Source organism: Astatotilapia calliptera, chromosome 12 (assembly GCF_900246225.1).
Source record: "Astatotilapia calliptera chromosome 12, fAstCal1.2, whole genome shotgun sequence".
In the NCBI taxonomy this organism is placed as follows: Eukaryota; Metazoa; Chordata; class Actinopteri; order Cichliformes; family Cichlidae; genus Astatotilapia; species Astatotilapia calliptera.
This window is the reverse complement of record NC_039313.1, coordinates 11,479,333-11,494,602: the sequence shown is the minus strand read 5'-3', so window position 1 is coordinate 11,494,602 and position 15,270 is coordinate 11,479,333. Positions and strand designations below refer to the sequence as shown.

The 15,270-nt window shown below is 41.5% G+C and overlaps 4 protein-coding genes across 5 annotated transcripts; 1 reads left to right on the top strand and 3 right to left on the bottom strand.

Moving 5' to 3' along the window:
- Positions 1-898: 898 nt before the first annotated feature.
- Positions 899-3,643, top strand: pdxp (pyridoxal (pyridoxine, vitamin B6) phosphatase). Its single transcript, XM_026187128.1, has 2 exons — positions 899-1,722; positions 2,576-3,643. The coding sequence occupies exons 1-2, from the start codon at positions 1,125-1,127 to the stop codon at positions 2,920-2,922; spliced, it is 945 nt and encodes a 314-aa protein (XP_026042913.1). The 5' UTR covers positions 899-1,124; the 3' UTR covers positions 2,923-3,643.
- Positions 3,644-4,053: 410 nt separating this feature from the next.
- On the bottom strand, positions 4,054-8,601 carry kgd4 (alpha-ketoglutarate dehydrogenase subunit 4). Its single transcript, XM_026187131.1, has 5 exons — positions 8,280-8,601; positions 7,934-8,019; positions 4,977-5,040; positions 4,644-4,846; positions 4,054-4,293 (listed from the first exon to the last, which is right to left on the bottom strand). Exons 2-5 carry the CDS (start codon positions 7,985-7,987, stop codon positions 4,276-4,278), a joined length of 339 nt encoding a protein of 112 aa, XP_026042916.1. The 5' UTR covers positions 7,988-8,019; positions 8,280-8,601; the 3' UTR covers positions 4,054-4,275.
- Positions 8,602-9,461: 860 nt separating this feature from the next.
- On the bottom strand, positions 9,462-13,287 carry LOC113033385 (betaine--homocysteine S-methyltransferase 1-like). Its single transcript, XM_026187126.1, has 8 exons — positions 13,208-13,287; positions 12,060-12,192; positions 11,781-11,893; positions 11,464-11,655; positions 11,174-11,321; positions 10,462-10,644; positions 10,029-10,257; positions 9,462-9,912 (listed from the first exon to the last, which is right to left on the bottom strand). Exons 1-8 carry the CDS (start codon positions 13,223-13,225, stop codon positions 9,735-9,737), a joined length of 1,194 nt encoding a protein of 397 aa, XP_026042911.1. The 5' UTR covers positions 13,226-13,287; the 3' UTR covers positions 9,462-9,734.
- Positions 13,288-13,405: 118 nt separating this feature from the next.
- On the bottom strand, positions 13,406-15,270 carry LOC113033387 (betaine--homocysteine S-methyltransferase 1-like). 2 transcript variants are annotated; one of them, XM_026187129.1, is made up of 6 exons: positions 15,157-15,270; positions 14,706-14,808; positions 14,439-14,621; positions 14,117-14,345; positions 13,880-14,026; positions 13,406-13,484 (listed from the first exon to the last, which is right to left on the bottom strand). In XM_026187129.1, exons 2-6 carry the CDS (start codon positions 14,752-14,754, stop codon positions 13,424-13,426), a joined length of 669 nt encoding a protein of 222 aa, XP_026042914.1. In that variant the 5' UTR covers positions 14,755-14,808; positions 15,157-15,270; the 3' UTR covers positions 13,406-13,423. The 2 variants fall into 2 exon arrangements, with proteins under 2 accessions (XP_026042914.1, XP_026042915.1); XM_026187130.1 differs by lacking the exon at positions 14,706-14,808.

Sequence of the window (15,270 nt, the reverse complement as noted above, 5' to 3'; positions counted from 1 at the left end):
AGCACAAAAAATATAAAGAGCTTTATTAAATTTGCAGCGTTTGATTTGGTGTTGATTAGTTATTTATTTATTAAGCTGCATTACACATTGTTTTTTATTTTGTGTTTGTTGAAAAAAATGGTAAAAAATAAAGGTAAAAATGAAGCAACACCCACTGGACACTTCATTAATTACACTTTGCTAGTACTAGATTGGACCCCCTTTTGAGACGACTTTAGCTTTGTGGCATGGTGCATTAACCTGCTGGAAGAAGTCATTATAAGGTGGGTGCACTTTAGGCATAAAAGGATAGACGTGGTAAGCAACAATACTCAGATAGGCTGTGGTGCTTGGATGATGCTTAATTTGTTTTAAGGGGCCCAAAGTGTACCAAGAAAATATCCCCCACACTGTGACACAACCAGTACCAGCCTGAACTGATGATACAAGTCAGACTGGAACCATGCTTTCATGCTGTTCATACCAAATTCTGACACTACCATCTGAATGCCATTAAGAAATAAAGGTTCATCAGACCAGGCAACGTATTTTAAACCACTTTTCATCCAATTTTGGAGGGCCTGGGTGAATTTCAGCCTCAGTTTCCTGCTGTTACCTGAGAGCAGTGGCAGCTGCAGTGGTCCTCAGATGCTGTGGCCCATTTGCTTCAAGGTTCAGTATGTTACCTTGGTTTTAATGAGTGATTATATAAAATGAAAAATAGGACCATTGTGCACAATGGTTACTCCTTTAAAGTATTTTAATTGTGGTGCTCTATTTTCTCCCATAGTGAGTTTGGTTTGGACTTTTTTTAATTTTTATTTAATGCCATGTTTTGTCCATCAGCCGCCACGGGGGCGCAATTAAATTTTTAGAAGGCACTATTCGTATAATCGACGAATCCAATTGGCTCAACTTTTACAGTTTGATTGGTCAGTCTTGACAGTGTGGGCGTGGTTAGGTGTCAATGTTTTTGTGGCTCGCTCCGTGTATGTAACCGCACCAAGGACTCTGCAATGTGATTTCCTGACATTGATTTGTTTTCGTATCATTTAACACGCCGTCTTCACCGCATGATGTACCAGCTTTCGACGTGGGGGATCACTAGAAGGTGAAAGACGGAAGTAACCGAGGAAAAAGCCGGAATGGCAGGCGCCTTTGGCTTTAAAGGCTGCCAGAAAATTCGAGGACCTCAGATTAGAAATCTGCTTGAAGCGAAGGACTTCTTTCTCTTCGACTGCGACGGGGTCATATGGCACGGAGAGAACGCGATAACGGGCGCCGCGAAGGTGGTGAGCTCGCTGATCCGGCGCGGCAAAAACGTGGTGTTCGTCACCAACAATTGCACCAGGCCGCGGGAGAATTATGTGCACAAGTTCTACCGGCTGGGCTTTACCGACGTGATGCTGGAGCAGATCTTTAGCTCGTCGTACTGCTCGGCTCTCTACTTGAGAGACGTCGTCAAGGTCCCTGGCCAGGTGTTTGTCATCGGCTGCGACGGACTGCGCAGAGAGCTGCAAGAGGCAGGCATCCCCTGCGTGGAGGAGGCGGATGATCCGGACGCCACCATCTACGACTGCGCCCTGGCTCCGGACGTCAAGGCAGTGCTGGTTGGACATGATGACAAACTGACTTTTCTGAAACTGGCCAAAGCCTCCTGCTACCTGAAGGACCCGGAGTGTCTGTTCCTGGCCACCGACAACGACCCCTGGCACCCTCTGTCAGGTGGAAGGATACTACCAGGTATAATGGGGATGAGGTTTAATTACCACATAGTGTTGCTCATTCACGTCACGTTAAGATATTCGTTTTTCTGCCAGACATGGATAGATTGCTAAAATGGCTTAGCGGTCAAGGGACCAGGATGTCAAGAGGTCAGAGGGCCCTAAAATTACTTATTCTGCAAAAATAGCTGGGCTTGTGCATCACAGGTTTCTTTTCACATGTTCATTAGCATGAATACGCAGTGTCAGGACAGGTCTGCAGAGAACAAATGGCTAAAACAACAAGAGCTCCGGCTTGTTGCGTTATTTAAACTTTTTTTGTTCACTGCACCACTCTTCAGGGGCCCACCACTGCACAGATACACACAGAATGCACCTGGAAGCTTCACTGCAGTATAACTAACCCACAACCTGAGGCACAGCTACCTCCTGGCCTCAGGCTTGTATCAGTTCATCATAACTAGTTTGCAGAGTTTTAAGATAAGGTAGTAATTGAGTTACCCAGAGACCATAGGGTAAAAGATGCTGGTTCAACTCAAGCTCAGGGCTCTGGTGCATGTCATCAGTCCTCTCTGCCCTCATTTCCTCCTGATATGTTTAAGATTTAAAAAAAAAAAAAAAAAGCCCCAAAAAACATGTGAGAGCAGTTGTCAGTTTAGCTCACTCAGTAATCCATTTTAGATTCCACAAATCTGAAGGGTGATTTTTTTTTTCTTTCTCCAAAACAAGTGGCCCTCTGGAAAATATTTATGGCTTGTACCTACTGACTGAGCAGCTTATATGAGATTCGCAGAACTATTAATAGCATGCAGCTGGAAATGAAAGTGGTTGGTGGTGATTCAGTCATCTTTACTCCGCCTCTCCCCCTGCAGGTTCTGGCTCCCTCACAGCAGCCTTGGAGGTGGCCTCAGGACGCAAGGCCACTGTGATCGGAAAGCCCAGCCGCTTCATGTTCGAATGCATCTCCAGTCAGTTCAGAGGGGTGGATCCCGCCCAGTGCCTGATGGTCGGGGACCGCCTCGAGACGGACATGCTGTTCGGGTCCAACTGCGGCCTCGACACCATGCTCACTCTCACTGGTGTGTCTCAGATTGAGGAGGCCCAGGAGTACAGGAATAGTGACCAAACCACCAACCACAGCTTGGTGCCCGACTACGTGGTGGACACCATTGCTGATTTCTTACCGGCTTTTGAGGAACTGGACGAACAGAGCAACTGAAGAGTCTGTCTCCTGTACAGAGCACAGATTGCTTCAAGTGCAATGTTGAGTCTTTAGTTTCTTAATAAATAAGAAGGCGCTGTTTATGTTGTGACCAAGACTGATTTAGGGCAAATCATTTCCATAATCACAGTAATCCAGTGCATACCTCAGTGTTTCTTCAAGTGTTGTGCTCATTTTGTGACTTGACAGTTTCTGTAGCTTTACGTGTTTATAATAATCTATGAATATACTGCAGTTTTGTGTTCACACAGATCATACCGTGTTTGATATTGAGTTTTAAACATCCAGAGGTATTTTTGTAAAGCAATGAATTGTTCTGAATTCATGTGTTTAGAAGCTGGCTGTTTAAAGTTTGTTGCCAAACAGGAGACATGTACTTACTAATGCTGAATTATCTTCAAGTGTGCTTGCCTAGGTGTCACTTCTAATTATAATCACAAGAAGATAAAAAAAACTAACAGTGTGAGCTTTTCTCAGCTCTGGTAGAGACTAAGCTGACAATCTGCCAGGCAGACAGGTAAAGTGTTCATTCACTTCTGGCCTTTCTGTCATTTCTGTGCTACTTGTGCCAATATTCATCGGAGTAAACGGCTGAAACTCATAGCTAGAAAGCCAATAATGGTTGCCCATCATACTGCACTGTTGTGAACTTTCAGTGTTATTAATGTTTACTATATAGAGCATGCCAGCAATGGTAACAATAAATACCTTAAATTAATTTTTTCTTGAAAAGAGTGGTGGCCTGTTACTAGAATTCCCTTTATGTCTGCTTGTTTAGAATCTGCACAATCAAATTCCAACAATAAAATAATCCAACATTATTTTAATCATTTAAATCCAGCCGTTCACATGAACTCAATGTACTTTCATGCAGCATGGTTGCCTCAACTACCTCACCAGCCTTTTAGCTCCAAAAACCATCAGTTCAAGTGCAGCGAGAGACATGGAAAGTCCAACTTCCTTCTGTATACTAGAGCCTCCTGCTTGGATTTTAGTCAGCATGTAAAATTAGATAAATTGGACGAATAAAAAAGATGAGTTGATGATTTTGTTTTTAAACTAAAATTGATTAAAAACAAATCTTTGAGAAAAATATGCAATGCCAGGTGAATAAAGACAAACCAAGGAGCTAGTGTGCCTTTGCAGCGTGTTTTACAGTGAACATCTGTTTGTATGGAGTTCATATACACTTAAACAACTAATAATCAACATATATACATTTTAACAGGATCCATGTAATATTTTATTCTACATGTGGCATCGGGTTCTCTTGTGCTGAGGAACAGGATTAAAGACATACTGATCTTCAACATATAAGGACTTTGGCTGCAGTGATGGCGTCACTTCATGTCACTCTGGTCCACCGCGCTGTGGCAAAGAAATGATATAGAATACAAATAAACAAAAATACCAGCCAAAATATATACTTAAATACTCAAAACTTTCAGATTCTACTTGCAGTTTCTATAGCTAGTTATGCACCAGCAACAAGTTACAGTAAGTTTTCCTAAGTTCTCAATCAGTCCATACACTTAACCTTTGTACTTTTGAATCCTACTGCTATGAGTTTATGATCAGTCAAAGGTGGGTCATATACTGTTGCCAACTTTGCTTGACATTTGACATTTTTCCGTCTCTTTTGTTATTCCACTCTGCTCAATTTTAAAGAACCAAGTAGTTCTGTGTAAAAACTCTGGGTACAGTTAAGATAGCCTCACCTGGATGTAATCCATCTCATCTGCTGTTAACGGTCTCCTGCGGTACCTTGCAGGAAGTAGCTGAATAGAGGCCAGTGTGTCTGGCGTGCCTGGGATTGGTGTTAAAGGTGCATGCGGTCTTGATAACTGAGGCGATGCTGCAGCTGAAGTGGGAGCATTATGTTGAGGAAGGTTTAGTGCTAATGTTTTCAATGCCTCCTGGGCTTGAGGACGAAAAGAAAAAGAGTAACGTAATGAAATAATCACCAGGGAAGGCATTGTTAACGATTATATTTCTGATAAATGTGAACCTAAAAGAACACGTTCTTTCAGCTGGGAAAAACAAAGGCTCACCATTAGGTCTGGGCAGGCCTTGTCTGTTGGGGAATTTGATCAGGGGAGTATGAGGCCGTATTGCCTGAGAAAACAAAATCAAACAGCAGTCAGTTAAAGGGTAGGCATCCTGACATGACAACAAATTGACAGTAGTTTTTTTTGTCTCCCACACGTGCTAAAACAGAGTGAATGAGCTTTAAAACAAACACAGCTGCTAGAAAAATATGATGAACAACACTAGGGTGAATTAAATTTTTTATTTATGTATGGTATGACTTGTGACAGTATTTTTGTAAAATCAGGCGCTCAACGTTAAGTTAATGTAGCCTTCTAACAGCAGTTGATAGGAATATACCACAAAACATACAACAGAGCAAACATTATACAAAATACAAGTGCATCTAACACAGTGGTTCCCAAAGTGTTTTTTTGCTGGGCCCCCCTTTGTTTTACAAGAAAAATGTTTGCGCCCCCCCCCACAAACATATCCTCCAACCATACACACCCATATTTTGTTTTCAAACTCCATTGCGGTTTATTTCACACCTCAATCAATTAGTAAACAAATAGGCAAATACAAGTAATCTGCAATAAATTACAGGTAGTAATAAAATAATCTCCAAACTCTTACGCTACGTCCACACCTATACTGGTATTTTTGAAAATGCAGCTGTTTCTATGCGTTTGGACCTATTCGTCCACACGTAAACGGTGCTTCGAATCACCGAAAATCTCTGTTTTCAGTGATTCGAAAATCTCCGCCTCTGCCTATGGTGTGATTATTTTACGTGTGGTTGTTTTTTTCCTGTGTAATAATATTCAACATTGCTATCAATACATTTCTCAAAAAATTCCTCTCTGTGCAAAATGGGTTCAAAAACATAAACAACTTTGAGATACTGTTAGTCCGTGATTTGAACCAGGGAAACAAATCGTGGCAGGATCGCTCTAACTTTACTGTATAAAGAGTTAATATCTCCAAAATGTCAGGAGTAGTTATTTATTACAAGAAGTGTTTGTGAACTAAAAATCAAGAATGTGGGATACTGTTTGTCCGTGATTTGAAGAGCCCAGCACGTGCTCCCAACGCAAGGGAAACTAATTCTGTCGCAGAGACCTACCTCGGCACTTGTGCAGGTGAAGCCAAAGGCAGGGCTCTTGGAATGAAGTTGGAATGAAGTTGGTTTGGAAACATATTTGGCGATGCTTCATCTCCTGCTTTGCATTTGTGTTGGAGCCCCATCAAAAACCTGTCAATTATGCTAGCAGTGTCCAAGCGTTCTTTTTTTCTTTTCATACCGCGCCCCCCCCTGCAATGGCTCAGCGCCCCCCTCAGGAGGCAGGCCCCACACTTTGGGAACCTCTGATCTAACAGATCAACCCATTAAAGTAGTGTAGTGTATCAGTAAGCCCATCTTTTAAGTGCTTTTTGGTACAAACAACAGTCTATAGTGACAGAGTCTCAGTTGTTTGTTATAATCAGACAAATTAGCATTACAGTAACAATGACAATAATAATAACAATAAATGGATATATTATAAATGTAAATAATATAATAATCAAATACTTTGTTAAGATACCTTCACAGGAAATCATTATGGATTCTGCCTATAGTTTTGTCTTCAACAAGTCAAATATAACTAAACTGTGTTGAGGTCAAATGACTGACTTGTCCACAGCAGTTTATTTTGCGACATGGTTTGGTTATCTGTGCACTCGTACTGTGAACTCCTGTCCAGTCAACAACAGCATAAAGCTGATTTTCTGCCTCATGGCACTGGATTTCATGATTGAGTGCCACTGAGTCTCAGTACCTGTGTTTCATGTGTCTCTTCTCTTTAGTGTTATCTGGCCTTTCTGTTCTCCACAGTGGCAAATGATTTGGACTTTGGAGTGAACCCTCTGTACAGGCTCTAGATGTTGGATGTTGTGAAGAGGTTTTTCCTCACCGTTAACAAATCATCCACCTCGTCCATACAAGTCAAGACCTTACTCATGTTGCTAACAGTTTATTGTGCCGAATCATTGACTTAGTCTGGATTTGTTTTGTTTCTGCAGATGGTAAGGGTGGCCTGCTTCCCTTGCACTGAGAGCTCCTTTGACAGCAAGTTGCAGGTTCACAACAACAACTTTGAAACTTTTTAAGTTTCACACATGAACTCAACTCTGAACTTTTTTAATTTATGAATAAATTAAAAAGGTATAGTCCACACTTGTCCAAGAAACAGCTTTTGAATGAACTGCGCAGTTACTTATGATTGTTATATATGTTATATAACTATAACTCCAATCTGTGAAAGATATTTCCTGACATCGGGAGTTAGGCATTTTAGCGGCCTAACTGCAGCTAAAATGCAGTAATTCTGATCCGCATTAGTTATGAAAGAACAGACAAGCAGTCATCACAAACGTACTGTTACAAACATTTATTCGGTACAAAGAGCATAAATTTAGTGGCTAAATGCAAATTAAAAATTTGTAGAGACTATTTCTGTTTTCCTGACATCACAGATCGCTCATATCCTCCAGTAATTGAAAAACGATTAAAATTAGTCTATTAGTAGGAAATAAGCACTGCTGGTACAGTTCCTTAATACTCTGCTGGGCTACTGTGGTACAAAGATCTGTCTTTAACCGACATATAGGCCTCCCTGTGAACCGTTTTATGCTATACTCAGCCATAGCAAGACTGACAACTAAAACAACTAATATTACACCTACCTTAAGTTTTAATTAATTGATTAAAAGGCCGCTCTCACAACGTGACTAAACGATATTGATGTGTCCTGTGCGGTTTATGAACAAGGGCACTAACAAGGGTATGACGGGTCTTTGCCACCTCAAGAGGCCGCACGATATAAAGTAGTTTACTGTTCGGAACAGCGGGAAAAGCAGCGTTTTACTTTATAAGCTCTAAATCAGGAGGCAACACAAACAAACCCGGAGAAATTAACATTTAAGTAGTTAACGTTACCTGAACAACTCGAGCGACGGGAGCTGCCATTTTGGAGCTGACTTTACTCCCCATGACGACCTCTCGGGTTTACTTCCGGTTTGAAGCTGCAGAAAGAAAGAAAAACACGCAAAAACACCACATGATGGCGCTATCGACGGCGAGCCCGTAAGACAGAAAGGGTTCAGCGAATGACATTATAACAACGGTGCAGGAGGTAATGTGAAAGTCATAGTAGACAAATAGCAATACATGTTTGTGGGAAGAGTGTTTAATTTTTAGGTAAGATTTGGTCGTTAACATACATTTTGAGTGGAAGGTTGAAGTGCATTAGCGATAAATGCACTGTTATCATGCTACACCTTACCTCTAGCTGTGTCTTTAACCCTCTGTCTATGATAGCAGGTGGCCGGTAGATGTGTTGTCAGCGACTGTCCTGTTAGGTCAGGCCATGTTACAGTCTTCGTTAGCCGTCTCCTGTAAAAAAAACATGAAAAACTGTATCACTAAAAACCTCCAGCCCGCTCTAAAGTAAAATTATCCGATTTCTGATAAGGCCCAGAACACCATTACTGTTGTCAAAGCGACAAAATTGATTGAATATTGTCGTATGATAAGGGAAATGTCAACACAAGGCTCCTGTTAGGTAACGGCAAAAATATCTATCTTTAATTTCACACTGCCTTGAAGAAAACGGATAACCTCGTCACGTGGGCTGTGCTCGCTCAATCACAAGCGAGATAAGGAACAGAGCTCTTTTATTTGTGAAAATATGTCACCAGGAGCAATATCGCTTTTTCCTTCGTGCCGCGTTGCACATACTGTAGTATTTGTAGTATAATATCTATATAAAAGCCAGATTACACAGCAATTAGGTTATTAATATTACTGTTCCTTAATAGTTGGTGCTCATAAGAGAGGAAAACCCAGCACATATTGGGTATCTGACTTTTTTCCCCTCTCTTCTCATAGTTTATATGTCTCAGCAGTTCTCTTAGTAAAACGTATTAACATCTTTCATTACAGGCCTTCTGGAAAACAATGTGCAAATGCTTTTAAAACCACAGGCATCTGGTTTAGAATGCAGACACTGTCAGATCCTATTTTCCAATTAAGCTTTGTCAAATTAATTAATGGGAAAGATGAGAACAGTTTAATGATGGGTAATAAACACCATGTCCAACCATGAGACCAAGAAGTTTCCAGTCCTTTCTGGTATGTTCTAAAGTCATCTTGTGCTTACTGTAGACATATACTCAGGTGTTATGTTGGTAAACATTAACTATGCTTTGAGTAACAGGCCTACAGTTAATCAGAGAGTTCAACTGAGTTCACTGTTTATTCTCATTGCAGGAATAAACCATAGATAGCATAAATCTCACTAATTTTAGCCTTATTATTTAATGACAGGTCTTATAGCATTGAACAATGACTCTGTTATAACACTTTTAACTCTGCTTTGCAGATTATTTGTGGATGCATAGACACAAGTAGTAGACACAGAATATATGTGTACATCATCAGAAAGAAACTGAGAAGAAACAAACGATTTGTATTTTATCTTTTTTATTAGATATTAAACTAAGTGGTCCAGGGTTGGAGAAACCAAACTGGTCACTTTTACTGGGTTTACTGGGTCAGCTCCCACTTTTGAGACGCTGTGGCCCCAGTTTTACAGTCTAAAGATACACATAACAGTGCTAATGTCATGACAACTGACACTATGTTTGTTAGATGAAGCACTGTATATAGATACTATGGACTGCTGCACATCAGTAGCTCTGTACACAGCTGTCGGCTGCTGAGTCTGAAACAGACTGACTCAGTGGGTTTTTGATTTGTCGAACAGCTGTTCGAGTTCTTCTTTAGAGGTTGCCTCTTTCTGCTGCATCAGATCAGCATGGCCCTTGGTAACACCCCAAGAATCAGGGACAGACATGGAGGGACACTGGGGACGACCGGAGGCTGGCTTCAGGTTCTCCCAGTAATCACGTCGGGCTCTAAAAGTCAACAGACATAAAAAAAACAAGAGTGATTACTGGTAGTAAACAGCGAATATGTCATATTTCACAAAGTATTTTTAAGTATTAGAATTAATAGTTGCTTCTGTTCTGACCTGGCTCTAACCCAAGGCTTGGTGTGCATTTCCAGACCAGCACCCCAGGAGCCATGTTTCTCTGATGCACTTGGAAGGAAGCCTCTCTCAGGTGCCAGTTCCTCTGCTATAGCCCTAATGTGATAAGCCTCAAAGCCACAGCAGCCACCGATGAAGCGAATGCCAGCATTGTAAGCTTCTCTGGCATACTTGTGCATGTCCCAGCGAGTCAGAATCCTGGGCTCCAGGCCTGAAAGAGAAAAAAACATTTTTTTTATGCACATTTAAATTACAGTTTTGTAGTTTGTGGTGAAAGTTTGCTGTTCTGTGTTGGCTGGCTGAACTTTCTGCAATGCAGTGTAGCATATTCACCAGCAGAGGGCATATATAAGGACAGTGCGTATCCAGAACAGTTGGAATGGCAGATTTATAATACAAGACAGTATCTCGTTACCGAAGGGGAACTCTGGCAGGTCGATAAATCCCTGGCAGTTGCAGTCAGGAGTGTGGTATGCCAGCGGCTGAACCATGTAGTGAGCCTTCAGACCAGCCTTCTCCACTCCCACCTTCATCTGCTTCACGGTCTCCACACAGGTCATGGGGTCAAAGTGACAGTTGACTCCCACAATCTGGGCACCTGTAGAACAAAATACACCACATGCAGTAACATGAACTGTGTGTGAGAGTGTAAGAAAATACATGGCTGACACCTAATCAACTGTGGTTTGCAGTTGTGGGTATAAGGTCTTTGAATGTATTTGTGTTTAGTGGGAACATTTTTGTGCATGTTACTGAATAAAATAACTATTGGCCACTGTTTTGGCCTGTACAGGCTCATCCCAGAAAAAAAAGGAAATCCTAACAGAAGAAAACCAATTACAGGTATCATATGCCATTTTTATTCCTTATAAATTAGTTACACTATGGTGGCACAGATGCTGAAGTTTTGTTCATTTTTACTGTCCAATAAATTGCTGTCGGGCCAATAGTCACTCACTCTTGTAGTAGAAATACACCAAGTGACCTCACATGAATGTAAAGGTATATAAACCTCAGTTGATAAGAAGTCTTGAACTTTTTAGTGTCTGATAAGGCTCACAGGGAGACAGTCTGTAATTCTTTTCTGCTGAAACAACATAAAAATTGACAAAGATAACTGTACTCACCGGCTTTGACCAGCCTGACTGCACACTCTCCAGGTGAGACACCGTGCATGTCCCCCTTTGGTCCAATACACAGAGAAGCAGCCACAGGCTTCCCTGTCTCCTTCATCACCTCCACAGCCCACACGGCCTCTTCAACATGCTCAAAGTACTAAAGGACAAAAGCATTAAGCTCAAACAAAACTTCTCTCAGCAAGTAAGAAACACTCAAAACTGGTTCAATGGCAGTTTTACACCTTTGGAATCCTCCAGAAAAAGTTTTTAAAAAATGCCAAAGCGTTCGGTGTAGCTACCTCAGCAATCAGGAAGTCCACATTTTTCTTGATGAACACATCCAACTGTTTTCTGAAGATGGCCTTCACATCTGCCTTGCTCTTGCAGCTCAGGTAAGATGGAGTTTGGGACACTCCTCCAGCAACAAGAGCATCACCCTCATTGGCAACCTCACGGGCTAAATCACAGGCAGCCTCATTGATCTGAGCTCCCTGTAGAATGAAGCAAAAAAAAAAAAAAACCCAACTAATAATCAAAGAGACTCTTCAAATACACATTTAAAATATTTTTGTTTTGATAAAGAATGAAACTTGCTGTAATTTCCCTTTTAACTTACAGTCAGTTTGAGGTTGTTGCCTCTGTTCTCAAGTTTGTCATCACTGGCGTAGAATGTAAAGGTCTGCATAACGTTGGACCCGGCTCTCAGGAACTCTCTGTGCAGCTGTCGCACTGAAAATCATCAAGTGGTTGCATCATAGGACAAACGCTGTGCCAAAGCAATCTAAAATGTAACATACACTGCCAGGTATTTACAGGCAGACCCAGCAATGGATAATGGAAATCCCATTTTAAGATGTAACGGAGTGGCAGTTTTGGTACAGCAGTATGTTCTTACCTGCATCAGGGTACTGTACAGAAGCTTCAGGCGTCCATGGTCCGGCCTTTACGTACCCCCTCTTCTCCAGAGCAAACACAAATCCTCCATCACCAATCACCACCTCACCAGCATTGAGACGTTCAAGGATGCCCTGTGGAAACAGAGGGATCCACGGAGAAGCTTAACCTGTGCTCAGTGGATCATTTTGCAAATATTACTGTGGAGCCAGTAAAGCCAAAGAAATTGCAAACTGTATATTTTAAAGAAACTTGTAATCGATATTAGCTTATACACAGTTAAATCAATTGTCTGGCCTTGTGGATTGCAGATTCCTACATCCTGTACCACATCTGTCTTCCCACGCTGAAAGTTTGTTTTTAAAGGTTTGTTCCTTTAAAAAGCTCAAAAAAATCCTGTAAGAGTTGCAAAAATCAAAATCAAATAATATTTTGAAGTAAGTCTTGTTATTTTTAATCTACAGGAAAAAGTCAAAACCTAGGATAATATCAAAGGAGACTGCAAGTGAACTGAGCAAACACATTGAGTGTTCCTAATATAAGATGAATGCTTAATGAAGAAAATGTTTTTTTATAATCCACATTTTATGAAATCTTATTTTTAAATGGCAAAAAATCCAAACTATCTCATTAACTATGTGCTACTTTGCATAAATCCCTGCTACAGATTGAATAAACACCTAACTGTGTTAGGTGCACACATCTTTAGTCTAGCAATAGAAGCAAAATCGGCTAAAATATTAAAACTGACCAGTGGATAATATAAATATAAACATGCTTGCAGTGTGACACTCTAAGATTTTTTTAAGCTACCATTATTCCGTATACAAATTAAAAATGGAATAAATAAAATGAGCTTCATTGGTCTTTCTGTATGCCTAATAGCATCAAGAAGGTTCAGTGGTCTGAGAAATGACCTGATGTTCTACACAGAATACACACCACTCAAAAAGACTACCATAAACATGCAGTATGATACCCCAGCCTCACAACCTTTCACCCACATTTAACTTACAGCGTGAGATGGGAGCAGAAATCTCAGACAGAAATACTAACCCCACCGTGGGTCATTATGATTGCTATAATAATTTCACAAAACTAACTTTTCACAGCATAACCCTACCTCTGGACAAAAAAGCCTGCACATACCTTTTTTGCTGGTGCCATAATTTCACAGCTGTGTGGACCCCTGACTGCTCAGACCTCGAGATGCTGAAGTGACAGTAGAGTGGGGCAGAGGGCCAGATTAAATCTCTCTGAAGAAGGGGAGTGTTCTAAGTAAGAGCTGCTCTGATTGGCAAGGGAAAGGTTATGCAACTCTTTGAATGAGAGTATTGTGAATGTGCGATACTAGTTTGGTCCGGATTAGATGGTTCTTGGTGTTGTTGTTGGATTCCCTCCCAGTTTTTGGCCTTTTGTTTTCAACCTGATAGCAGCCAGGCATTAAAAGAAAAACAAAAAAAAACAGTCAAACACTAGATCACTTCACATATGTCTGCATGGGTGAAATTTGTAACAGACATTTTTGAGTAGTTTGATTTGTTGCAGCAGTCCAAGCACATGCTTCACAAAAACAACACGAAGCCATAAAGTGAAGTAAAAAACTCAGGCCTATTGTTTTGGGGGTTTTACAGTTTAACACTCTACAGTCGGAGCACTGCTGTTACAAGTGCTTTTCATCGTCTAACTGAACTGGGAAAGACCACACTCATCCCCCCCTGTCTCTCTGTTGTTGACTGACTGGAGGGAAAGGTGCATTGATTTTCTTTATAATCTCATCCTCATACTGTGGACTTGGACTTCTGCACCTCCAGCACATGCCTCATTTCCTTGCTGGTGGTGGCCTCTTTGTGCTGAAGCAGTTCAGCATCACCCTTGGTCACACCCCAGCCTTCTGGTGTGGACATGGATGCGGATTTGGGGCAACCGGATGCAGGCAAGATCTTCTCCCAGTATTCACGACAGGACCTAGAAAAAAAGGGCAGGTTAGGAGACAGACACTAAAGAATTTTATTGCTACAATTGTATGAATCTGTCTAATCGTTTAAAATCCTTTACCTGGCTCTGACCCAAGGCTTGGTGTGCATCTCCAGACCACTACCCCACATTCCATGTTTCTCTGATCCAGCGGGTATTATGCCTCTTTCAGGGGCCAGTTCCTGTGCCAAAGCCCTGATGTGATAGGGCTCAAAACCACAGCAGCCACCAATGAATCGGATGCCAGCCTTGTATGCCTCCCTGGCATACTTATGCATGTCCCAGCGGGTTAGGATTCTGGGTTCTAGGGCTGAGAGGATAGGGGATAAGAGGATATGAAATGATGGCCACTGCAAGATAGCCTGCTTTTTTCTTTTTTAAATATGCACAAAAAATATTTTACCGAAGGGGAACTCTGGCAGATCAATGAATCCCTGGCAGTTGCAGTCAGGAGTGTGGAATGCCAGCGGCTGAACCATGTAGTGAGCCTTCAGACCAGCCTTCTCCACTCCCTCTTTCATCAACTTCACGGTCTCCACGCAGGTCATGGGGTCAAAGTGGCAGTTGACTCCCACAATCTGGGCACCTGCAAAACAAGGGGGGGATTTGATTATTTTTGCCTTTAAGTAAAAGGAAGAAAAAGAAAACATATGACTATAAATTTGCGTACCAGCCTTCACCAGCCTGACTGCACACTCTCCAGGTGAGACACCATGCATGTCTCCCTTTGGTCCAATGCACAGAGAAGCAGCTACAGGCTTTCATTTTTCAGGCTACATTTTTAAAAATAATGACAAAGAACACACAAAGATGGTTCCATATATAATGTACTGTGGTTGAGAAATTAGTTATCTCTGTGTGCAATGACAATTTTATGAATCTGTAAGTATTGCTGTTTAAGTACAAAGGTGTAAAGATAAAAAGCAATTTTTAGCTTGAGATTCTCCAGCACTGAGTGCTCCAGTCTGGATATTTCACAGACCACATGCTCACACATGCATGAAACATGCACTGGCAACATTTCCTTTACAGCACCACAGTCCACTAACCAGCTCTGCATATTGCACTTGGTGTGTAAAACAACACACAGTGGAGCATAGTGTGCAGAGGGTTTATTTTACCTTCTTCACAGGTGCCATGTTTCCCGTTCTAGCTGCAGCACAAAGCACTTTGTAACAGCGAACCCCTCTTTAGGCCTGAAGAGTGCCTGAGATCCCTGCGTCGCTCTTTTTATA

Coding starts and splice junctions, on each gene's coding strand:
- pdxp (XM_026187128.1), top strand. CDS start 1,125: ATGGCAGGCGCCTTTGGCTTTAAAGGCTGCCAGAAAATTCGAGGACCT. Junction 1,723..2,575: donor AGGTGGAAGGATACTACCAG/GTATAATGGGGA, acceptor CTCCCCCTGCAG/GTTCTGGCTCCCTCACAGCA.
- kgd4 (XM_026187131.1), bottom strand. CDS start 7,987: ATGGGGAGTAAAGTCAGCTCCAAAATGGCAGCTCCCGTCGCTCGAGTT. Junction 5,041..7,933: donor CCGTCGCTCGAGTTGTTCAG/GTAACGTTAACT, acceptor TTGTTTTCTCAG/GCAATACGGCCTCATACTCC. Junction 4,847..4,976: donor AGGCCTGCCCAGACCTAATG/GTGAGCCTTTGT, acceptor TTCGTCCTCAAG/CCCAGGAGGCATTGAAAACA.
- LOC113033385 (XM_026187126.1), bottom strand. Junction 10,645..11,173: donor AGTCAGGCTGGTCAAAGCCG/GTGAGTACAGTT, acceptor TTTGTTCTACAG/GTGCCCAGATTGTGGGAGTC. Junction 9,913..10,028: donor AAGCCTTGGGTTAGAGCCAG/GTCAGAACAGAA, acceptor GTTGACTTTTAG/AGCCCGACGTGATTACTGGG.
- LOC113033387 (XM_026187129.1), bottom strand. CDS start 14,754: ATGCATGGTGTCTCACCTGGAGAGTGTGCAGTCAGGCTGGTGAAGGCT. Junction 14,346..14,438: donor TCTGCCAGAGTTCCCCTTCG/GTAAAATATTTT, acceptor CTATCCTCTCAG/CCCTAGAACCCAGAATCCTA. Junction 14,027..14,116: donor AAGCCTTGGGTCAGAGCCAG/GTAAAGGATTTT, acceptor CTTTTTTTCTAG/GTCCTGTCGTGAATACTGGG.